The sequence below is a fragment of the Quercus lobata genome, chromosome 5 (assembly GCF_001633185.2).
Source record: "Quercus lobata isolate SW786 chromosome 5, ValleyOak3.0 Primary Assembly, whole genome shotgun sequence".
Taxonomy (NCBI): domain Eukaryota; kingdom Viridiplantae; phylum Streptophyta; class Magnoliopsida; order Fagales; family Fagaceae; genus Quercus; species Quercus lobata.
This window is the reverse complement of record NC_044908.1, coordinates 85,570,100-85,596,320: the sequence shown is the minus strand read 5'-3', so window position 1 is coordinate 85,596,320 and position 26,221 is coordinate 85,570,100. Positions and strand designations below refer to the sequence as shown.

The 26,221-nt window shown below is 33.1% G+C and overlaps 1 protein-coding gene across 6 annotated transcripts in view; it reads left to right on the top strand.

Annotated features, from left to right (window-relative positions):
* The first annotated feature begins 3,981 nt into the window (after positions 1–3,981).
* LOC115992586 (beta-glucosidase 11-like) overlaps positions 3,982–26,221 on the top strand; it is a 74,027-nt gene continuing 51,787 nt past the window's right edge. Inside the window, exons 1-13 of one of the 6 annotated variants that reach the window (XM_031116805.1) lie at positions 3,982–4,173; positions 4,381–4,444; positions 6,341–6,396; positions 6,848–6,923; positions 7,013–7,084; positions 7,208–7,295; positions 7,422–7,677; positions 7,928–8,043; positions 8,303–8,523; positions 8,758–8,786; positions 8,870–8,957; positions 9,782–9,872; positions 10,464–10,907. In XM_031116805.1, coding sequence (XP_030972665.1) covers positions 4,039–4,173; positions 4,381–4,444; positions 6,341–6,396; positions 6,848–6,923; positions 7,013–7,084; positions 7,208–7,295; positions 7,422–7,677; positions 7,928–8,043; positions 8,303–8,523; positions 8,758–8,786; positions 8,870–8,957; positions 9,782–9,872; positions 10,464–10,710 — 1,539 coding nt within the window. In that variant the 5' untranslated portion in view covers positions 3,982–4,038 and the 3' untranslated portion in view covers positions 10,711–10,907. Of the gene's footprint in view, positions 4,174–4,380; positions 4,445–6,340; positions 6,397–6,847; positions 6,924–7,012; positions 7,085–7,207; positions 7,296–7,421; positions 7,678–7,927; positions 8,044–8,302; positions 8,524–8,757; positions 8,787–8,869; positions 8,958–9,781; positions 9,873–10,463; positions 10,908–16,550; positions 16,808–18,025; positions 18,090–19,618; positions 19,675–19,902; positions 19,979–20,076; positions 20,149–20,320; positions 20,409–20,525; positions 20,782–21,199; positions 21,316–21,591; positions 21,813–22,128; positions 22,158–22,241; positions 22,330–23,208; positions 23,300–23,813; positions 24,212–26,221 lie in introns of those variants that run through there. The other 5 variants (XM_031116808.1, XM_031116807.1, XM_031116811.1 and 2 more) reach the window with 5 other exon arrangements.

Here is a 26,221-nt window from a genome sequence, read left to right as displayed (position 1 = left end):
TATTTCATGCATAATTTTAAATTACAAAAACTTGCCATTTAAAAATTTTATTGATGATATAGTTATTGATTTTTAATTTTTTTGAAATTTTGCAAACATGGAGGGTATTAGAAAAATAAGTAATCTAATGGTGAATTTGTCAAAATTCACTTTTTATAAAAAGATATTGAGTAAGGTTGTGACTTAATACTATAATCAATTTTGTAGCTAAATTTTGTTTTTATAAAATTACACTTTTCCACCTCTTAACAATATCATTAATTCTTTTAAGAGTAATGTTATAGTCACAAATTTTTCTACAACATTTTTACAAATTATTGAGATAGCAAATTCTAATTGGTTTGTATCTAAGCCTGCTACTTATATCACTTTTTTATTTACCAATAACCACTTACTATATTAGCAATTTATAAAAAAGTTTGTAGTTCTAACATTTTCCTCTTTTTAAAGACCATAAATAAAAAAACCTATAGATCTAAAATCTAAAATAAAATATACTAGCCCAAAAAAATTAGTCCAATAAACCAATTTTACCCCCCCCCCCCAAAAAAAAAAAAACCCTTTAAAAAATTTAAACAAAATAATTTGTCTTTACTTAGCAGCGGACACACATATCAAAGACACACACCAAAAAAAAAAGAAAAAAAAAAAGCCACTCCCCCTAACTCTAAGTTCTGACTCTATGACATTGCCTCAAGTCTAAACATAGCTTGTAAACTGATCTCTCAGCTACTCCATGACAGATTTGATGTCTTTCTCTGAGGTTTCAACATAAAGTCCAACACAACTTTAGTGATCATGGTGCATGTTTGGAACAATAGACCTCTCAAAGATAAACAATATTGGAAGAGGTAGGAAGCCCAAGGAATTCTCTCTTTAGTATTTTTCTCTGTTTTGTGACCGCCTTCCTCTCTCAGTAACTTGGACTGAATTTCTATTTAAATAGGTGTAGGGTTTTTGGGGAAAAATTTGCAGAAAAGCATATTTTTGGAAAAATATTAGCAAAAAAGCATGTGTAGGAAACTAATTAGTTAGTTAGACTGTTTCTTTCAAAAAAAAAAAAAAAATGGAACTCGATTTTCTAAAACTCGAGTTCCAAGTTTTTTCACATGGAACTCGAGTCTAAGAAACTCGAGTTCTGTACAAATGGAACTCGAGTTTCTTAGACTCGAGTTCTACCTTTTTGTATTTTTTGGTCCATGTCAGACTTCATTTAAAGAGGGAATGGGTTGGAAATCGAGTTTGTTAAACTCGATTTTCAAAAACAGTCCGACTAACTAAAATGTTTCATCCGCATGCTATGTAGCAAAAAAATTTCTAAAAATCTACTATTTGGCAAATTTTGCCGGTTTTTGGGGTTAAAACTTAAATGCCTATGAAAAGCCCGTGGAATGCCAACTCGATGGGTTTCTAAAACAGGGTTGCTCGACCAAGAGTTTTGTGAGTTATGGCTAAAAGTTTATGTCGAAAATCCCAGTTTTTGTCGATCAATCAAGTCTTCATTATTGACTAGGATCATACTATATATATATATATATATATATATATATATATATTACAATGGAATATTGACCAGCAATTACGAATAAATTTATCATAGAATTAGTCATTACTAAAAATCCCAAGAAACTCAAAACTCCAAATACAACTCACAGAGGTCTCTCTCACCACGACTAACACTCCATAAGAATAATTAATTCTCCAAAAATTGATGTGCCTAAGACCAAAGTTGTTTTTTGTCTCTCTCTCTCTAAAACAACCAGAAAGCCACGTGTCTTTTTGTGTGTGAGGTTTGACATACCTTATCATAAAAAAGACGAAAGGTTGGTAAATGGCACAATCAATGTAATAAGGAAAAAAAAAAAAAAATCCAATGTTGGGCACACAGGAGTGGGATTTCTAAGTATTGATTCTATGTAACAAATAACATCTGAACTTGGTGCACCTCAAATTCAACTAAAATATTATAGCATCCACGTAAAATTCAAGCAACGTATTATATCAAAGCAGCAGGGCAGATGACACTGTTGAGTCTAGATTTTAGGTTGGCAAATCGTGAACAAAAGTGGCTTATATTAGTCTTTGAAGTGTATTTTTTAGACAAGCATATCAAAGATTCAAGTTTGATAGCCTTCTATAGCTAGTCAATCAATCAAATAGCCAAGATTTCGATCAATCAAGCTCATTTTGGATCAATCGAAATGTTTCAAGTGAAAATCGTGAGTTCAATCCATTTAGCCCATCAAGTGACTACGGTTTCACGCATCTAAGCCTAAAGTATATAAGAAAAACCTAGAGCAAGTTAAAAAGACTTTTAGAGAGCTACTGATCACTTAATCATGATCTTTCCACTACATTTATTTTTATTTTTTAAAATATTGGTATTATTCACTTAACCAAGAGGCAAGAGTTGTTCATAAATGAATCTGTTTTCAGGGTCTAATTTCTGAGAAGGAACTTGATATTAAATGATACCATGTCAACGGTATCAAAATTCAATAAGTGTGAGACATGTCAATAAAAAAGTAACTACCCTATTAACAAATGAAAGACATGCATTAGTAAATAGTTATTTTTTGATACGGATGATCGTAGTATCATTTGATACAAAATATTTTTTCCTTATTTCTAAACAAAACAACAAACACCAATAAACCATGAATGCAAGTATCAAAATATTCTATCATTTTTGAGTTTGGAATAGGTCTAATGTCCAGTGACACAAGACTCATTAAAATTATAAGGGTAAAACTTAGGTACAGTACCTTATGTACAGTATCTTAGGTACCCCTTCTAAATTGTAGACACCTGTCCAATTAAATGACTCAGTTAACGGAAGTTAACACTTAACACATCTTTTTTTTTTTTCACCGTCTCTTTCAGATCTCCCACAGTCAAATTTCTCACAGATGTGTTGAACCCATTATTAGAAAACCCAGGAGAAATGAAAACCATCAATCCTCTTCGACTTTTCGCACTCAAAGAAGGAGAAATTTGGCTTAAGTGAAGTTTCAAAAAGAATATCATTGAAACGTCCTAGCATTCTTTAGAGGGAAAATCTGGTGCAAAGAATGAGTTCAAGTGTAAATACAGGAAATAAAGAAGACGAACAAGTCAACCTCATAAACCAACATTCATTCACCATGTGAACCAAGAATACAACCAGATCTGGCTTTGCATCATAATGAAAATAATGGGATTAATGGAGAAGATTGCCCTTTGTCCTTCTTTGTTTGATTTCGTTGAGAAATTTGAGAGTTTAAGTGTGAGAAGTCAAATACTGTTGAAGGATTGTCAATTTAAAGAAACCATTGGATTCTTCTGAGATTGTGCAGGAAAAATCTGAGTTTTGTTGTCGATGTGATGCACACAAGCCAGTCCCTTCGCCATTATTTGCTTGGTTTTGATTAGAACTCAGAGAGTTTGGGTTTGAGAAGCATAATGGTCATTGGGTTCTTTTGAGTTCTGGCTTTTGAGATTGTGCGTGAGAAGTTTCAAGTTTGAGAAGCTACATATTTTCTCATTGAAAGAGAGAGTGAAAAAAAGTCATAAGAAAAAAAGAAAAGAAAAAGAAAGACAGCGTTAAACTTCCGTTAATTGAGTCATTTAATTAGACAGGTGTCTGCAATTTAAAATGGATACCTTAGGTACCGTACATAAGATACCGTACATAAGATACTGTATCTAAATTTTGCCCAAATTATAATATATACCTACTTTTAAGCATATATTACCTTCTCAAAAGATCCAGTGCACTAAGCCAAACTGTCCCGATCATTTTCCTTTTAATATTTGTAAAAAGTCCAGTATTCTAAGTCGGTAACCAGGACAAGTTTGTCGCATTCTCATTCCTCAGCGTACTAAGTTACTAACTTTTATGCACAACCAATTCTTAGCAGTTCGATTTTTCTACTGGTGGGACCCACTCTTTGTCTGGCTATAAATTAAAGCCGTTCACTTGGGCCAAGATGTAGAGGATACATGCATGCTTTCAAAGCATTGTACGTTTGAGAAAAAAAAAAAGAAAAAGAAAAAAAGATGTTGAGTCTCTCTCATATCTTTCTATTTCTTCTGGTAAACATATCAGTGGTTGAAGTAATGGGGGTTGATAAATTTAGCAGAGATGACTTCCCACCTGACTTTGTGTTTGGTTCTGGGACCTCTGCTTATCAGGTCTGTTTATTAATTAATGGTTTTATATATACAGTCTTTTCAATTTTTTTTCTTAAACATAACTTTATTATTATTATTTGAAGTGTTTATTTGTTTGTTTTGTTATTTCATTACTAAAAGTTGTAAAGAATTGATGATTTCTAATAGATAATTAATATTCTCTCTATTTCTTCATATCCTTGAAAAAAATGTTTATATGTATGAAAGGTTGAAGGTGCAGCAAATGAAGATGGGAGGGAACCTAGCATATGGGATTCCTTTTCCCATTCTGGTAAGCTTCTTTATAATTAGTATAGTATTTTGAAGTTATATTCTAATCATTTCCCCCCCAAAAAGTAAATTAATGTTCTATTATACAACTAACTTGGTTAATATGTAGTAACATTTTTATGAAATAGTTTATTCCCTGGTATTTGTTTATTAAATAAAAATGAGATTATTTGCATTCAAATTGATTAGTATATCAAAAGTACTATTAGTGCTCATAAGAGTCCCATTTTTCAAGTGCTTGAAAATCAAAATCTCATCTATTCCATATAAAGCGAATGACTATATATCACTTGGATTGATAAAATTAGAACTGAAATGAGATATATAGCAAAATGGGTCAGAATTTTTTGACCCGACCCGAACCCGATTTTTTGACCCGAAACAAACGGGTTGACCCGTAACCTGACCTGAACCCGAACCATTTTTTTTTTTTTGGTAAAAAAAATAGTAAAATTAAGACAATGTTGGTTTAATTGTTTGTTGTGAGGTTTAAGGAAACAATTGATACATCTACATAGTTCCATGCAAATTAATTAAAAGATGAATGGTTGGGCATTCTGTAATGAGTAAAGATTTTTAGATATCAAATAGCAAAGCACATGTCAAGATAATCTAATTACAATAGAGTTAAAAATATAAATTTAAAATTGTAAACATGTGTGAGACACATTCACAAGTGTGAAAATAGTGAAGCTAAAGTATCAAATTAGCATGAATTATGAATACTTAGACCTATTTTTTAACAATTTATGTCCAAAATAAACGATTTTTCAAAATAAATTATGATATTTCCTAGAGTGTTTGTTGCTTAATAATGATATGATATTCATAAAAGAGATCATGTATAAATAAGTAAACAATCAAACTTTAATGTATATCTCAAATTGAAATAGAGTGCCAATCACAATTGATAATAGATTATAAAATTAATTTTCAAGATTGTAAATTTCTTATATGTTTTTATTTTTTATCAAATGAGTTATCCAATAAGTCATTTGTAATTTTGTTTTATATTTTGGAATGTTGATATTGTGTAGAAATAAAACTTGTGTATTTGTTTTATTTATCTTTGTGTTATTTTGTTTTAGATAGCAATGTTAGGATTTGAATAATTTTAAAATTATTGAATAAGTATTAATAAATTTAACTGGGTTCATTCTTGAAATAAGTGGTGAATTCAAAGTAACGCATTTTACATCAAGTAATTTGTTGCATGACTTTCCAAATGGCAAATACATGTTGTTTTCATTAAAAAAAAGAAAAAAAAAAGATTTCATGTGAAAAATACGGGTCAACTTGACCTGAACCGCAACCCAATTGACCCAAACCTGTTTTTAACCCGCTTAAAATGACCCGTTTTTGATCTGCAACCCATTTGACCTACAACCAGATTGACCTGACCTGCTCATTTTGCCATGTCTAGATATAATTAAGCTAAGTCTATTTAGAATCTTTTCTCAACAAAAAAAAAAAAAAGAGTCTATTTAGACCCTATTAGAGAAGAATAAAATAATTTAGAGAAGTAAGAGAGAGAGAGAGAGAGAACACAAGAGTACATGGTTTCAACTTGACGGCCTACGTCCACATGATAAAGAGCTAGGATTAGCCCTACATAGACTTACAATATATTGGGACTTTTGGGCCATTAGATTAATATAAACCCAATATCTTTAGCAAACCTCTTGGTTGATTTTTAGGTGGGAATTAATCAACTTTGCGTATTAACCAATTATGAATTTAAATTTATTTTCAGTAACCAAAATATACAAGTCACCAATAATAATTAAAGTGTAGCGAAGTAAATAACTCAGTCAACTGGTGATGAAGTGGAAAACCTAAAAAAGCAATATTCATAGGAAAAACCCTAGGGGTTAACAAAAACTTTTAAATTTTTCAGGGAAAATGCATGGAGACAATGGGGACATAGCATGTGATCAGTATCACAAATACAAGGTATGTACAATAATTCTTTTCTGAGGACTATTTGACGTGGACTATAGATTATTTTATCCCCTGATTGGTTTGTGTCTAACAAGGTGTGTGTAAAAGTATTTATCCATTAATATATTACCAATTGCACAAGTAGTATTTTTAACTTTTTAAATTTGAGTTAGAGTGGAAACATGATCTAAACTTAGCACCACTTTTTATAATACCATGATAAATGATGAATTGTCCCAAATACTTAAGACGTTAGAAAATTGTAAACCATAATTATAACAAAATGAAACTGTTCTGCATGACAATTGTTCATTCCTTGATTGGCTGTGCTCTGCCTGATAGATACTAATTATACGACCCATGACAAAACCAACTAATTATATGCTCATTTTATTTTAACCATCCAGTAATATGACTATAGGAGTGTGGTCCGTGTATGATAAGGTTGATCACACACATGCAGGATGATGTCCAGCTCATGGTGGACACAGGTTTAGAGGCCTATAGATTTTCTATCTCATGGTCAAGACTTATTCCAAGTATGATCACAAATTTCTTTCATTAACTGAACAAGAAGTGATTTAGTGCTTTTTCTCATACTTAAGTTGCTTATTTTCTAATGTTTCAGATGGGAGAGGACCTGTCAATCCAAAGGGTCTACAATATTACAACAATCTTATCAACGAACTATCCAGCAATGGTTACTGTCCATTCCAATCATATGTGACAATAGTACAATTTTCTCAATTTGATAGAGTCTTCTGTATGCTAATTTGCCCATGCCTTTTTTTCTGCTGTTGTCTTTTGTTTCTTGATCAAGCAGGAATCCAGCCTCATGTTACATTACATCACAGTGATTTCCCACAGGCACTGGAAGACAAGTATGGAGGATGGCTTAGTCGAGAAATGGTGTATGGTTCTCATCCTTCATATCTATTGTAGACAACTATTATGCTGGAGTGTATATATCCACATTCTGTGTGGTAAGAAGAAATCCTGGCAAGGAATGTGATTTAATAATCTAGATGTGGATGCAGGAAAGACTTCACGGCATATGCAGATGTCTGCTTCAGGAATTTTGGTGACAGGGTGTTACATTGGAGTACTATGAACGAGGCCAATGTGTTCGTAATGGCGGGTTATGAATCGGGATTTCTGCCACCTGAACATTGTTCTCCTCCATTTGGCATTAATTGCACCAGAGGCAACTCCTCAACTGAGCCATACTTGGCAACTCATCATATCTTGTTAGCACATGCATCAGCTGCTAGATTATACAAGGAAAAGTACCAGGTACTATCGAAGCTATTCATTTCAAGTGGCTTGGTCAATTTAATGAATTAATCAATGTTATGCCTTAACTATATGATGTTCAAAAATGAAGATCATGCTTGGGTTTTTCAGCCTGAAGAAAGAAGCACCCTCTTTTCAGTACCTTTGTGTCTTTGTTCTAAACTTTTAGAACAACACATACCAAGGGGAAAAAAAATATAATGAAAAATTGGGAACATATATATGAACAAATTGAGTGCCGGCAATGCAGGACCAGCAGCATGGATTTATAGGAATCAATCTCTTAGCTTTCTGGCTTCTTCCTCTAACAAACAAAACTGAAGATGTTATTGCCGCTCGAAGAGCCATGGACTTCCAGATTGGTTGGTAAGTTACACATTCACAAACAAATTGAACTTACATGCTGTCATCTCATTGTGGCGTCTATGAAGTGTAATGTGAATATGGTATAGCCCTAATGCAAGTAGTCATTACAAAGTTTGAGATTCTTTTGGTTTAGTTTTTTTTTTTATTGTTTTTTATTGTGAAAACATCTGATTTTTTAATTTTTGCATTATAAGCCATATATAAGCAAGGTTCGGAATTCTTTATATTTTAGGCTATCATGATCTGATTGGCATTGCAGGTATGCAGATCCCTTGGTTTATGGAGACTATCCTGATGTAATGAAAAAATATTTAGGCTCAAGACTTCCAGCCTTCACCAATTTTGAATCAAATCTGGTTAAGGGTTCATTTGACTTTCTAGGATTAAATTACTATAACATGTTGTACATCAAGGATGACTCCAGCAAACTAAACATGGACGTTGGAGACTTTGATGCAGACATGGCAATAGAGTTGACAGGTATATTCTATTATATATAGACTCATCACAATGGGGACTAATTTCTCCAGTGATTAGATTACCTTCTAGCCTTTCTCAGCTTACCAATTCAACTCTGTCTGTCTGTTGTTGAATTTTACAATTTGGGCTTCATTCTATTATTTTATACATGATGGTTCTCAATAAATTCACCATTGTGTAACCGAGTATTTAGAGATGAAACTGAAGTAGCATACTACTTGTCCTATTGTGCAGCTATTCAAAATGATATATCAGTAAATAAGGTGAGAACATGAACATAAAATGCAGAGATGGTTTACTTGTAAAGGTCATATCGGTGTAATACTAATTAGCCTATTTGACTCAGTTTTCGATTGAGCCTTGGGGTTTGCAAGAACTGCTGGAGTATTTCAAGCAAGCTTATGGAAATCCTCCTATTTACATTCATGAGAATGGTCTCTCTCTCTCTCTCTCTCTCTCTCTCACACACACACACACACACACACACACACACGTGCACTCATGCACAAAGAGTTTGTTTGTATGTGTGCTTCTTGCTCCGTTAGAACTGAAGAATCATTCATCAAAGTAATGCTAGAGGTCATTTTGATAGAAATATGATTTTTAACATAGAATTTTCTTATCATGATTTTAGTCCTCTTAATATAAGTTTCTTTATTTTAAAAGTGACTCTTGATTCCTCATTTTGAATCACAAATATTAGGTAACTACAGAGCGCATAATAAGCCTTTATTGGCAGGTTTAGTTGCAAATGAGAAGAAATTTCTTTTACTTTATCTTCAATTTTAATATTTGTAAAAGCTTTCTCTAGTTTTGGTATATGGACTTGATAGATGGACATAGAAATATACAGACTACCATCACTATTTGGCATTTTATAATACATTATCTGAAACAACAATCAATTGGTAGCCTGCATAGAGGGTCAATATCCATGAACTAAATGTTTGATAGAATGTCAACTGTTTTACTCTCGCTTTCAAATGTTTGCACCATTCAAAGTAAAAGTGATCAAACAATGAACAAATGAGTTACTTAAAAAAATAAATCCTAATTGAATCTTTCATATTTTCTTCCATTTCCCTCTCAAATACCATTTGTTCTAACTTATGATTGCTGTTCATGTTAGGGGGTATTTAAGTTCAAAATCCAATTTTATTCTCATTTTACGTGATCCTCTGCTCTAATTGAGAAAAAAAATCTTTTTTTTTTTTTTTGGGTAGGGAGAAACTTAATCTTTGTTGTATTGTTTTTGCAGGATACAGAGCACTACACAATTCATCATTGGAAGATGAGCCAAGGGTGAACTACTTGCATGGACATATTGGGGCTTTGCTTAATGCACTGAGGTATGCCCATTTTCTATTGATTTCTGTTTAAATATTTAAAAAAATCTAAAATTATTTTAAATATTACCTTCACTATAATCTGAGTGTCTGCAACTCTTGACATCCTGATCCTATCTCAGTGGTCACATCGCAAATTAGGGAGATCACACAGAAGTGGCTCAAAATACTAATAGAACCTAAAACTTAATACATCAGAAGAGTTCTCTAACTGTCTCTTGTCCAATACCAATAACACAACAAGATATTTTTACATTTCTCTGCACAACACGTGGTGAGGAGAGAAAGTTCATAAACTGTTGTCTAATTTGCCAACACTAAATTTAACAAACTTATCACCTAAAGTCTCACTTAAGAAACATAATCATCACAATTAATTCCATTTCATACACTTGTAAAACTAGATTGATGGATGATCTGATATGTATATTCCCTCATGTTTTCCTTAAAACTAAGTTAGCTGTCATCAGCTAATTTATACATTGGAGAGCATTATTATAAGTTTCTAAATGTTTCTTTGCATTGATATATGGTTTTTACTTCTTTGACATAATTCCCCCTTCTTTTTCTCTTTCTCAAATCTAATTTTGGAAGGAATGGATCAAATACGAGAGGCTATTTTCAATGGTCCTTCTTGGATTTATTTGAGCTATTGGGCGGCTTTGAATCAAGCTATGGCCTGTACTATATAGACATGGATGACCCGGATTTAAAAAGGCAACCAAAGCTTTCTGCTCATTGGTACTCCCATTTCTTGAAGACTAAAGGTGTCAGTTCAGATGGGTTTATCAAACTTGAGAAGAATTTGACTGCATTTTCCCATGCTCACTTCTCTCGGTAGATTCTTCAATTCCTTGTTGCATAATGGTGTGCTAGTATACCTTGGTTCTGCACTGCTGCTGTTTATTGTTTTCTAGAAGTATATTATTTACCAATATCCTACTTCGGAGCTTAGTTTTTTCAAAAACTGTAATAAATATCCTGTAACCTTCTTCAGTTTCAATTTCAAATAACATAATTCAGGTTTTTCCAACCTCATTCAGTCAGTCACATGTGCATGCATGCATGCACACAGAAAGTTTTCAGTCATTTGTTTGAAGATAAAATGTTTAGAAGTAGATCTGCTTTCATAAGACAGAATGGCAAAGCTAATCAAACTGTCGGAGGAGTTTTAGTTCAACTTTAACTGTTAGAGAGAAATTAAATAGTCATATATGAATGAAGATGACTTCAAATTTGTACAAGAAGAGAGACATACTGAACTAGTGAACTCTGTTACAATCCTTTCTGTTACCAGATGCAAACAAAGCTTTTGGGGACAGTTTTTGGGTGATGGAACAAACAAGTAATAATTTGTTGGACAAAGAGACTCTTCTCTCTGCTGTTCTAGGATTTGAAAGGAACCGACTAAAATAAGCTTGGACATTCTGTTAAAGCATTAAAATCAAGCTTGAAATTTTCTGATTTTTTATTTTTTTATTATTATTTTTAAGTTCAACTTGAAATTCATTCGAAATTAAACAAGATAACCATCCTATCTTCCACATGAAATCCTGATTTAGATGAGACAAGTTATAATCTCATGTGGTAACTATCAATTTCAAGAATGCATATTATCCATCAAAACTTACATACAGTACTGATACAACTTTTCATATTTGTAGCCAGATTAAGTACCCAAGCCCTCCAAGCTTCAGCCAGTGCTACTTAGTTATTGTAGATCATATCTTAAGCCTTTTTTATTTTTTTTTATAGGACATATCTTAAGCCTCATTAGTTACTTATTGCCTCATGGACGGAGCCACTCTGTCTCAAATTTTTTTTTTTTTTTTTTATAAATATTAGTATATGTATAGGTACCAATTATAGCAATTGTATTCTATAAAATTATATTTTATCACTCTTAACAATATCATTGATTCTTTTAAGAGTAATGCTATAGTCATAAACTTTTCTACAACATTTTTATAAACTGTTGAGATAGCTAATTCTTATTGGTTCAAATCTGAGCACACCACTTACATCACTTTTTTATTTACTATTAACTACTTACCACATTAGCAATTTGTAAAAAAGTTTGTAGTTCTAACATTTTCCTATTTTTAAAGACCCTAAAAAAAATCTAAAATCTAAAATAAAATATACTAGCCCAAAAAAATTAGTCCAGTAAACTAATTTTACCCCAAAACAAACAACTTAACTCTTTAAAAAATTTTAAACAAAATAATTTTTCCTTACTCAGCAGCGGACACATGCATCAAAGACCAAAAAAAAAAAACCCTCTTAGCGGCTTAGTCACACAGAGCCAGCAAACAGAGCCCCTTCCCTTAACTCCAAGTTTTCGCTCTGTCACTGCATTGCCTCAAGTCTATATATCACTTGTAAACTGGTCTCTCGGCTACTCCAAGAATTCTTGAAGATTTGATGTCTGGCTCTAAGGTTTCAACATAATTCCATCACAACTTTTAGTGATCATTGTGCGTGTTTGGAACAATAGATCTCTCAAAGATGAACAATGGGAGAGGTAGGAAGCCCAAGGAATTCTCTCTTTAAGTATTTTTCTCTGTTTTGTGACCGTCTTCCTCTCTTAGTAACTTGGATTGAATTTCTGTTTAAGTAGGTGTAGGGTTTTGGGGTTAAAACTTAAGTGCCTATGAAAAGCCCGTGTAAAGCCAACTCGATGGGTTTCTAAAATAGGGTTGCTCGACCGAGAGTTTTGTGCGCTATGGCTGAAAGTTAATGTCCAAAACCCAGTTTTTGTTGATCAATCAAGTCTTCATTATTGACTAAGATCTTCAAATCAACAATCTGAATATAATCTTCAGTCTTCAACCTTTAATACAACCATACTATATCCATTACAATGGAATATTAACCAGCAATTACAAATAAATTTATCATAGAATTAGTCATCACTAAAAATCCCATGAAACTCAAACTCCAAATACAACTCATAGAGGTCTCTCTCACCACAGCTAACACTCCACAAGAATAATTTAGTTTTTTAATGTGAAAACATCTGATTTTTTAATTTTTGGAATATAAGTCGTATGTAAGCCAGGTTCGGAATTCATTATGTTTTAGGCTATCATGATCTGCTTGGCCGTGCAGGTATGCGGATCCCTTGGTTTATGGAGACTATCCAGATGTAATGAAAAAAAATGTAGGCTCGAGACTTCCAGCCTTCACCAATCTTGAATCAAATCTGGTTAAGGGCTCATTTGACTTTCTAGGATTAAATTACTATGCCACGCTTTACATCAAGGATGACTCCAGCAAACTAAACATGGAGGTCAGAGACTTTGATGCAGACATGGCAATAGACTTGTCAGGTATGTTTTATTATATATAGACCCATCAAAATGGGGACTAATTTCACCAGTGATCAGATTACCTTATAGCCTTTCTCAGCTTACCAATTCAACTCTTTTTGTCTGTTGTTGAATTTTCCAATCTGGGATTCATTCTATTGTTTTATACATGATGGTCCTTAATAAATTCACCATTTTGTTACCTAGTCTTTAGAGATGAACCTGAAGTAGAATACTACTTGCCCTACTGTGCAGCTATTCAAAACGATACATCTATAAATGAGGTGAGAACATGAGCACAAAATGCAGAGATGGTTTACTTGTGAAGGTCATATCGGTGTAATACTAACTAGCCTATTTGACTCAGTTTCCAACTACGCCTTGGGCTTTGCAAGAACTGCTGGAGTATTTCAAGCAAGCTTATGGAAATCCTCCTATTTACATTCATGAGAATGGTCTCTCTCTCTCTCTCTCTCTCTCACACACACACACACAAACACACGTGTCCTCATGCATAAAGAGTGTTTGTATGTGTGCTTCTTCCTCCCTTGGAACTGAAGAATAATTCATCAAAGTAATGCTAGAGGGCATTTCGTTAGAAATATTATTTTTAACACGCACAATTTTCTTTTAATGATTTTAGTCCTCATAATATAAGTTTCTTTATATTAAAACTGAATCTTGCTTCCTCATTTTGAAACACAAATATTAGGTAACTAAAGAGCGCATAATTAGCCTTTATTGGCAGACTTAGTAGCAAATGAGAAGAATTTCTTTTACATTATCTTCAATTTTAATATTTGTAAAAGCTGTTGCTAGTTTTGGTACGTGGACTTGATAGATGGACATAGAAATATACAGACTACCATCACAATGTGGCATTTAATAATACATTATCACTTTCTCAAAAAAAAAAAAAATAATAATACATTATCTGAAACAACATTCAATTGGTAGCCTGCATAGAGGATCAATATCCATTACTAAATGTTTGATAGAGCGTCAATTGTTTTACTCTCGCTCTCAAATGTTTGCACCATTCAAAGTAAAAGTGATCAAACAATGAACAAATGAGTTACTTAAAAAAATAAACCCTAATTGAATCTTTCATATTTTCTTCCATTGCCCTTTGAAATACCATTTGTTCTAACTTATGATTGTTGTTCGTGTTTGGGGGTAGTAGGTAGATTAAGTTCAAAATCCAATTTTATTCTCATTTTATGTGATCCTCTAATTGAGAAACTTAATCTTTTTTTCTTTTTTTTGTTAGGGAGAAACATAATCTTGGTTGTAATGTTTTTGCAGGACAGAAAACACGACGCAATTCATCATTGGAAGATGAGCCAAGGGTGAACTACTTGCATGGACATATTGGGGCTTTGCTTGATGCATTGAGGTATGTCTGTAGACCTTATATAAACCTAACACATGATGATGTGAGAGTCTTGTCATAATTTTCTTTGAGTTGTTTGCAGTCCTTGACAGAAATTTCTATTTGCTGTTAGGTTTATTTGCCAAGTTAATTTTGGAAGATAATTAGCATACCAGTGGCTCATGATTGGATGATTCCATCTCACAAATATAGTGAATTCAAAAATAAGATTAATGTAGATGTTATGACCTAATATTTGTATTATCTTTTCTGGAAAGAGAGTTTGATGTGACTAATTAGTGCTACAAAAATTAATCAAATGGAATTAGTTGCTTCACTTGATCAATTAAAAGGGTACCATGATATGTAGATTCCAATTATCTCATCTAGTAAAGTCTCTCATTGTCAAATAAACCAATATGAGATGGATGCCATATGTTTATATCTACAAAAAAAATCATATGATAGGTCTTAATTATATTTCTGGTTGTTTCTTTTTAATTGATACACGGTTACTAAAATTTGATGTGATTACTTTTATCTCACTATTCTTAAAATCTTGGAAGGAATGGATCAAATACAAGAGGTTATTTTACATGGTCCTTCTTGGATTTATTTGAAATGTTGGATGGCTATGAATCAAGCTACGGCCTATACTTCGTGGATTTGGATGACCCGGATTTAAAAAGACAACCTAAGCTCTCTGCTCATTGGTACTTCAATTTCTTGAAGGGGAAAAACATCAGTTCTGATGAATATATTGAACTTAAGAAGAATATATCTGCAGTTTCTCCTTATTTACTTGAGTAGATTAGGCTTTGTACATTTACTTTGTATAATGGTTTGTTTATTATTCTTTTTCTCTTCTTTTTTTTCTTTTCTTTTGTCAAAGTATATGAACCAACAGTGTGCTGCTTTGTAGCAATTTTTCATTTGTGCACAAAATGGTATATAGACATCTTTGATGTTCTTCAATATATTTAAGTGAGAGAGATAGAGGTCCTTTCTGATATTGCTGACAATTTCAAGGACAACAACTATTCACTTCTTCAAAAGTCATCTACTTTGATACGTGGAGATCTCTAGTACACTGCATTACACAAGGCCTTATCTCCATGTGTGTTTGGCTAACTTATATTTTGGTAGCTTATTTATCAGGGAGTATTGGATTGAATGAAATATGCAAATGAACCAAAATGGGTTAAAAGTATGAACTTTTTTATATTTTCTTGTGCGGTTTGTCAGAAACTGAAGATGGCAACGCTGGGTAGTGCAAGGGAGGATGACCAGCTCTTGTGAGTTCTTGATTTGGTCCAAAAAAATACAGGCTTATTTTATGGTGCTTTTGTTGCTAAATAAAATTTTTGGACAAAATTTATCACTTTTGGCAACCCATGGTTCACATGAGTCCACTACTAACACCATTTTTATTGTGCATCAATTAAATAGACAAGTAAAAAATTTTGAATATATATATATCTGAAAATTTTTGTCTCACTCAAAATACTGCTTCAATTAATAAAAATATAGGTCAAAAGCCTTATAGCTAAATTGACACCTCTCCATGTACAGAGTGTTTGGAGGTTTAGGAGGAAAAATGTTCAAGCTGTGAAATTAGCAATATATTATAATTATCTCTAAAAAAAAATTAATAAAAATATAGGGTTAAATTCCACTAATATACTCTGAGGTTTTGACTAATGTCAACCAAGTCCAAAACTTTTCAAAACTAATCAATTTGGTCCCTAAAGCCAGTTTAATCCCTAAAATAATTGAGAAAAGCCCAAATGGAATTTACCCAATATATAGATATAGATTACTTGGTTGCAGTTAATCCAAGTAGAGGCTTATAATACCAAGCATAGAGTGCAATTCAATCCTGTCTTTACCATGCTTTCTCAAAGGCAAATAAAAATAAAATAAAATAAAAAAATCTGGCCATAAATTAAAGCTATGTGTATGCGGTAGGACCGTAGGACTCATGAATGGACCAATCCAATAAGATTCTTTTTTTTTTAAGGAATCCAATAGGCATCTAAAACTATGTTGCGTATGTTCTTTAACAGCACATATCATATATGTATAGAGAGAGAGAGAGAGAGAGAGTACTGCGAGGCTCCTGCTAAAACAGGAGGAAAATGTTGAGGCTAGTTTTGCTGACAAGTTTAGCAGCACTAGTTTTAAGAACTGATACGTTTAGCAGAGATGATTTCCCACCTGACTTTGTGTTTGGTGCTGCTTCCTCAGCTTATCAGGTAATCACTTAAAATTCCTTTTGCTTCTTTTTATGTGTTAATGATTATATGTTTATTTAAGATATTTTTTAAATAATTAAATTTAAATAGATTTAACGGTAAAAAAAAACACCCATTATTTTAAATATTCTTATTAAGATTATCATCATTTATTAAGTTCTAAACATGTATCTAAACTCAAAAACGTCTCTCTCTCTCTCTTTCTCTCTCTCTCTCTCTCTCTCTCTCTCTCTACGTTTCTCTCTATGTCTCCTCCACCACTGCTCCACCTCCACATGTTGCCGGCAGGAAGAAAAAAAAAAAAAAAAAAAAAGCCGAACACTGCATTGAAGATAACGGAGAGACTCCAACTAATGGAGGACTTAAAACATATATTGTGACCAAAAAAAAAAAAAAATGTTTTCTTGTTTTTGCTCAGGTATGATGCTCACCAATTCTTGGTTTATCTATAAAGATTCCTTGTTCAAATTATACGCATGAATGCATGTGTTTCATGGACAAATTTAATATGTCTCTCACCTGTTTGTTGAAATTCCTGAATGATCATTAGCTTGAGTATGACGTGCTTGCTTTTTATATAGCAACCACACAAACAAACCCAGTTCAGATTTAGAATAAAAGAACATTATCCCCAAGCCAAAAAGATTACAAACTGGCATTATTCAATTTATGTGCTCACCTCATCCCCCCGTCATTTGGGTTGATGATTCTCTATCTATCTACAAATGAAAAAGTCCAAAAAATGAAATAAAATGAAAAACGAAACAGAGAAAAAGCTTTGCTATGATGATGTGGCTATGAAGAAGATGAGGATGTAGAGGAAGAAGAAGAAATGGGGGGTGAGTTATGGCATGTACACTGAGGGTCATGGATGACCCTCTTCCTACTAATGTCAAGTTTAGAACAAATCACACAATACTTTTCTGCCGGCAACCTGTGGAGGTGGAGCAATGGTGGAGGAGATGGAGAGAGAGAGAGAAACGTAGAGAGAGAGAGAGAGAGAGTCAGACGTTAGATATTTTTGAATTTAGAGATAGGTTTAGAATGTAATATAAATAAGGGTAATTAATGAAATTTTAATAAGAATATTTGTAAATAATGAGAGTCTTTTTTTAAAAAAGATGTAACTCTAAAAAATTAGATCAGGTGTATCTTGAACTCATCTCCTCTTTTTAATTATTATTTATATTTTTTTGTTTCTTCAATCGTTTGTGAAAGGTTGAAGGTGCAGCAAACGTAGATGGGAGGACCCCCAGCATATGGGATACATTCGCCCACGCAGGTCAGCACATGTTAATATATATTTTTATATTCAAATATTGTTATGTTTTATATTGAAAAGTAAGGTGAAAATATTTATTTGTAGACAAACATTATTTACAAAAGTTTATGCGTGTGTGAAAGTACTTTAGGAATTGACAATTACTTCCAAAAACAGACTTTCTTAAAATCCAAACTTTCTCAATTCAAACAAAAATAATTGCCTATCAACATTTATAAATCAAGGGAAAAAAAAATGAAACAAACACTTTTGAGGCCCACCAAATTCATGAGAGAGGGAGCTTGTGACGGGGAATCCAAATGCCAAAATATATCAACCTAAAACAAAACTGCATGAAAGAATAAGAAATTCACCACAAATGTGGGAAAAACAATAATAAATCCACCAAAAAAAGAAGAAGAAGAAAATCGAATAAAGAGAGAGGGAAAGAAAAATCGCCTTTTTTGTTTTAGGAAGAACATGGAATGGATGGGAGAGAGGTATAGAGTAAGTAATAGGAAATTTATAGAAAAGAAGATAGGGGAGAAGAAGAGTCAAGATAGGGAGATAGAGAGTTGGAGGAACAATAATGGTAAAGTGAAGAATTATTGGAAGAATAAGAGTTAAGAAAGTGAGAAGAGTTGGAAAACTAAACCAAAATTAATTACTAAACCTACATTATTATATGCAGCATAGATATTATTTTTTTTATTACTAAATATTACCAAAAAAGAGGAAAAATTGTTGGTAAAAGGAGTGGAGTGGCTGATGACATGTTGGAATAGGAGTTTTGCAAAAGTAAAAGGAAAAACAAATAGCCTAATGTGTCCAAGAAAAATGAACTCTAATACATTATCCTTTATTTTAAAGCTTGGGGCTCCCTAGGAGGAACTTATATATTTATGAAGATGAGAACTACATTTTGTTTTTATCTTTTTATCTATGAAACAAAAGTACAATTTGTCTTTTTCGTCAGGCTTAATTAGCTTCTCTGTCTGTCTCTCTTTTGGGTAAGTAATCTCTCTTACACATCTCATCTTTTTAGTAACTTAAGGCATGAACAAGCGCAGCGGAAGGGGGGGCCTGTTTGGTTTAAAGTACATTAAGAACCTGGTTACAAGACATGATACAGACCGTTATTGTGAAAATTTTAACACATGGAAATATATGCATCACATTGTTATGAGAGAAAGTCATGAGATATAACTAATAATTCTATCAATCAAAAAGATAATCTAAAATGATAGTTGTAAGTGTAATTGATTTGATCCTTGAACAACAAAAAGCTTGGTGAAATATACTAATTAGTAAAAGAATGATCATTGGTCTGTTGGGCTTAGATATGTAAGACTTATTACTAGCCTGCTCCTTGTCACAAAACCATGCCTTTTTGTCAGAACTTAAAAATGGAATGCTTCAATTGCACTTGTGGTAGCAGCATAGAAGAAAAAGCTAGCCTCTTTCCTCAAATGGACTTGTCCATTATAAGTTGAGACATATCTGTCTATATCTGAGAATCGGCTGCCTAATTGGCCCAACTCATATTTCAGGGAATATGCATGGAGCCAGTGGGGACATAGCATGTGATGGGTACCATAAATACAAGGTCAGTCTATGTAATGAGCCTTTCTTAAAGGTCTTTTACCATAAATACCGATCCCATATTTGAGCTCAATTAATCATCTTTTGGTTTACACATGAAGCTAACTATTCTCTCTGTCTGATATTTCTTGTAACAACTATATGGTTATGTCCTGACCAAGCAAGCATAATCAACTGTCAAAAACACACATTATAATCTTTTATGTATGACTACATTCGTTTAATTCTGCAGGAGGATGTTCAGCTCATGAAAGACATGGGTTTAGAAGCCTATAGGTTTTCCATATCATGGTCACGGCTTATCCCAAGTATTATCACATAACTGTCACTCACTTTAACTAAACAAAAAATAAGTTATTTCTGGTTCTTTCTCTCACGCTTAAACTTCTGATGGTCTAACTTTCAGGTGGAAGAGGAGCAGTTAATCCAAAGGGTTTGCAATATTACAACAATCTCATCAATGAGCTAATCAGCCACGGTTATAGCCAGCATCCATCATTGATGTTGATAATGCCATTTTCTTAACAATGAAGGCGTTTTTTTTTTGGTTTTTTTTTTTTAAACAAGGAAGAAAAAAAAGTACTTCCAATAAGCTAATATAAAAATGAGTTTCCTTTAGCTGAGATTCTTCTCCTCTTGATTGCACACAGGAATACAACCACATGTTACATTACACCACACTGATCTTCCTCAAGCACTTGAAGACGAGTATGGAGGATGGGTTAGTCGGAAGATTGTGTATGGTTCTGTACCCTTTTCCATCATACGCCACTTTCACTTAAAAGTATATACATTTCCTTCACTTAGCACAAACCTTTGCTAGGAGTGTGAATTAATAATTAGATCTGGATGCAGGAAAGACTTCACGGGATATGCAGATGTGTGCTTCAGAAAGTTTGGTGACAGGGTTTCATATTGGACTACTATGAATGAGGCCAATGTGTTTGTGCTTGGGGGTTACGATGTTGGACTTCTGCCTCCTCAGCGATGTTCACCTCCATATGGAGTTAACTGCTCTACAGGCAACTCCTCAACTGAACCGTACATGGCAGCTCATCATGTCCTGCTGGCACATGCTTCAGCTGCTAGATTGTACAAGAAAAGATACCAGGTATGATTCAATCTGTTTGTTGTCAGCATTTTGACCAATGTAGCAAATATATAAATGGGTCCGGTTAATGTATGCCCTAATGGCATACATTAACAAATCCATTTTGGGAAAAGTTTTCTTGGGAATTGAAAAAGTTGTCAAAACTTTTTCAATTTCCAATAAACTTTTTCCAAAATTGGTTTACTATTGTGTGCCCTCAGGGCACACATTAGTAAAATCCTATATAAATTGCCCTATTATTTGACGTTCAAGGACAATCATCATGCTTGATCATCCCAGCATGTTTAAAAATTCACTACTTCTTTTCATTTAGGCCATCATTTTTCATTTGGGAAACATGAATTTGAATGTTATGAATATATATATATATATATATATATATCAAAGTGCCAATTTAGAGAAACTGTGGGTGATGCAGGACAAGCAGCATGGTGTTATAGGGCTGAATGTCTTTTCCTATTGGTTTGTTCCTCGAACAAACAGTACTGAAGATAAAATTGCCACTCAAAGAGCCAACGACTTTTACTTGGGATGGTAAGTTCTAATTTCATGTATGAAGTGGTATCTGTTTTCTTTCATTTGTTTGTGTGATTGTCTATCTCTTCGGCTTTCGTCATTTTAGTCTGGAATCAGTCAATTCTAATGTCTTTCTGAGAAGGCATGAGAAATAAAAGTTATCATACAGTTTTGTGGATTTCGTTTTGCCCTGTTAAAACTTCTCATGTCCAATTTCCTTTAGCAATCTGCAAATGAATTGGATCTCAGAATTTATTCAAGCTTTTTGCAACTATTCCTTGCTTTGTGCTGCAGGTTTGTGAATCCCTTGGTATTTGGAGACTATCCTCAGACCATGAAAAAGATTGTAGGCTCTAGACTTCCGTCCTTTACCTATGCTGAATCCAGTCAGGTTAAAGGTTCATTTGACTTCATTGGAGTAAATCATTACATCACAATGTATGTCAAGGATAACCCGAGCAGCGTAAATACAGAAGATAGAGATGCTATGGCAGACATGGCAGTACAGTTAACAAGTATGTTTTTGACACATTGTTGGGATTTTAGTGGAATAGGTTGATAATGACGGACAAATGAAACAAAAATTATTAACTTTAAAACTATTTTCAGCTTGGATTTCATTACTTTGTTTTAGTTTGATTGAGCTTACAAAGTCAATTCTGATCACCCATCTATGAATTAGGCTTCATTCTAATATTTGTTTATGGTGTCCTGTATTTGTTGACACGTGAAGTCTTGGCCAGTGTAACCTGTGTGTTAAGCAGTTGTAGCTATGCTCATCTAGTTTAGATATGGAACTGAAATAACTAACTAATTTTTTGGTTGTGGCAGGCATTCGAAATGATACATCGACATTTGAGGTGAGAGGCTGAACATAAAAATTAAAGGCCAGTTTGCTTCTACTGGTTATTTCAGTGCATTACTAATCAGTTTGTTTGACTCAGTATGCAATCGTACCCTGGGGTCTGCAAGGAATCCTGGAGTATATCAAGCAAGTTTATGGCAACCCTCCTGTTTACATTCATGAAAATGGTCTCTCTCTCTCTCTCTCTCTCTCTCTCTCTCTCTGTGTTCGTGCGCGCATGCAGTCCTTTAACTGTGAAAATTTGTTAATAGTAGCAGTATTGATCATTTCAGCTGCAATGGAGTATTATAATTTGTAAGGCATGATAATTTGCTTTTGTCTTGTCAAAATAGTTTTTACAAGAACTTTTGTGTTAGTACATTTGACCACAGATTCCACACTGAGAATTTGATCATAGTTTCAATTAAAAAGGATCAATGATAAATATTACTAAATTATAACGTGACAGCAAAATCAATTGTCAAAGTATATTTTCGCAAGCTGTAGACTTGCATTGCAAATAAATAAATCTTTATAAAGTATAAACATTTCCTTCCATTTTAACTTCTTTTTTTATTTCATTATTGGAGCAGTTATGTCAATTTTTATAGAGATACTCAGTAGCTGGACTAAAATCATGGAAAACATCATCTAAGTGATGAATGGAAATCAAATTGCAGCCAAAAAAAAAGGAAGAAGAAAGAAAATAAACCCAAAAAAAAAAAAAAAAGCCACTATGAGAGTATGATTATTTGGATGTATGCTGCAATACACAGGGCAACTGTGGCAGAATGTGACAAATATTTAATAAATTATTGATATATCTATTGGTAGGAATATTTAAAGTATCATAATGCACAAATTAATGGTTTGTAACAGTTTGAAATAATCAACCAATTCATTGAAAGAATAACTAAAATTTATAGAATAGTTTCAAATTTTCTTCATGTTGCTAGTTGAAATATTGCTCATTCTTCCTTTGGGTATACTCTTCTAGCATAGGGCTTGCATTAGGTTGGTACTTCATCTAATTGAGGAAATCTGACATGACATACATCTCTCTGCAGGTCAACGAACAAGACGTAATTCAACACTGGAAGACTGGCCTAGGGTAAAATATTTGCATGGATACATAGGCGGTTTGCTTGATGCAGTGAGGTATGTTTGTAGACTTTATATAAACCTAATACATGATGTGAGAGTCTTGTCATAATTGTATTTGAGTTGCTTGCATTCCTTGACATATTATACTGAAATTTCTATTTGCTGTTAGGTTTATTTGGCAATCTAATTTTGATATATAATTAGCAAGGCATAGTGACTCACGATTTGATGACTTCATTTCACACATTTACTGAATTAAAAATTAAGAATATTGCCTATGTTATGTACTAATATGTGTATTATCTTTTCCTGAAAGAGAGCTAGATGTGACTAATTATTGCTAATTTATCAAATGAATTAGTTGCTTCACTAGATGTATTAAAAGGGTGTCATGATATGTGGATTCCATACATCTCATCCAGTAAAGTCTCTTATTGTAAAATATATATATATATATATATATATGATAGGTCTTAATTATATTTTTGGTTGTTTCTTTTTAATTGGTACATAGTTACTAAAATTTGATGTGATTACTTTTCTCTTACTACTCTTAAAATCTTGGAAGGAATGGATCAAATACAAGAGGTTATTTTACATGGTCCTTCTTGGATTTATTTGAAATGTTGGATGGCTATGACTCAAGCTACGGCCTATACTTCGTGGATTTGGATGACCCGGATTTAAAAAGACAACCTAAGCTCTCTGCTCATTGGTACTCCAATTTCTTGAAGGGAAAAGACATCAGTTCAAATGGATATATTGAACTTCAGAAGAATTTATCTGCAGTTTCTACCAACTTTCAGTAGAATCTGCTTTCTACATTTACTGTATAACAGTTTCGTGTAATATTCTTGTTTATTATTTTTGACAAAGCATATGAATAACCAGTGTTCTGCTTTGTAGCAATTTTTCATTTTTATACTATAATATTTAAATTTCTTTAATGTTCAATATAATTAGTGAGAGAGACAGAGACCCTTTATAATATTGCTGATGATTTTTTTACGACAACTATTCACTTCTTCAAAATCCATCTACTATAATAAGTGGAGATCTGTAGTAGCATAATGGTCTTCTCGGAGCCTTTTTTCTGCTTGTGCTTTTGGCTAGCTTATACATTGGAATGGAATGTTCTTTTAGGGAAAAAAATATTTACAAATTAGAAGGGAAAAAAAATCATATATGGCACTAAATAGAAATTCATTAAAAAAAAAAGTATCTATAAAATTTGTCCATTCTGTCTAAACATTCCCACCAAACAAATAAGGAAAAAAGGAGAAAGAAGGGTGCAATTTATTTGTGATCTTGATCATAACATGATTCCTTAACCAAACCACTGATCCCTAATGAATTATCTAAACCCATATTTCTCCTATTCTTTCTGATCTCCTCAACAACAATATAGAATGGTATCCTCTTACTTACAAAAAATAAAAATGGTATCTTTTTGCACCAAGGAAGAAAAATGTAGAAGATTCATGATCAAATTCTTCAATTATACCAAAAGAGTAAGGGACAGTTATAAGCACATATAAACCTTAGCTGACCCTAGAGGAGGCTTAAGCAAGTGCTACCAACCCAACATACAGTATGCCTGTCATGCCTTGATTTAAGAACAGGACAAAATCAGTCATGCACACCATTTACTTGTTATGGTCTCTAACAACCTGTATAACTTAGAGCAGAACAATCTATCATGGTATTACTATTTCCTGACTCCTCTCTAGCTAATCAATCATAATTTACTTGCCTGCATCATGGTTCATCTTCCACAAATATAACTTAGGAAGAGAATAAAACAAGATCTTTTTTGTTGGATCACAGTAATAAATTTCCTTTTTATTCTCTTGAGCTCTCTGCTCCAAGTGAATCTAGCTAATATGCCGGTACTGCATATTCTTAACAGAAAGGGATAGTGTTGATCTAATTGTGATAACTTTTCCAATAATAAAATGCAAAGGCTGATAAATCAAAACCAACTATATTAAATGTCAAACAAGACTTGCTTAGATCAGTTTCTAATCCTTTTCACATCTTGAAGATTTACAAATGAAGTATATGGGCATTTACATACCCAAAAAAAATTGTAGATGAGTAGTTAAAAAGGGTCCATTGATTATATATATAGTATTTACAACCTGAAACGCATAACAAATCAATATGGATATACTCCCCCCCGGGTTAGTAGCCTTGCTCCAAAATCGTTTTCTTTCGCATTTGCCTTTCTCTTTATTCTCTTCTCGATGCAGAGGTAAAGGCAGGAAAACACCCCACAAAAAAAAGCACGTAAGTTACACTACATGCTATATAAAACAACAATTAAGCCTTATTCCCAAATTTTTTTGATACAATGATGCTACATGCAACACGCTTCAGTTAATAAAATGTCTAGTAAACTTTACTAGATACTCCAAAATCTGTCATGATACATCTAGGTCACGTACCTCAACTTTGACTACTTTGATCTGATGAAGCACCATGCTTACTCAGCTTCGTCAAGATGTATGCCATGGCAACTTTAGCACCCAGGCTAGAGTGACCACGAGAAAGGCAGATTGCACCCCCAAGAAGAAGTAAACCATTGGCTAGCAATTTCCTTGAAGGCAGATTGCACACAGAAAGTTTTCAGTCATTTGTTTGAAGATAAAATGTTTAGAAGTATATCTACTTTCATAAGACAGACAATGGCAAAGCTAATCAAACTGTCGGAGGAGTTTTAGTTCAACTTTAACTGTTAGACAGAAATTAAATAGTCATATATGAATGGAGATGACTTCAAATTTGTACAAGAAGAGAGACATACTGAACTAGTGAACTCTGTTACACTCCTCTCTGTTACCAGATGCAAACAAAGCTTTTGGGGACAGTTTTTGGGTGATGGAACAAACAAGTAATAATTTGTTGGACAAAGAGACTCTTCTCTCTGCTGTTCTAGGATTTGAAAGGAACGGACTAAAATAAGCTTGGACATTC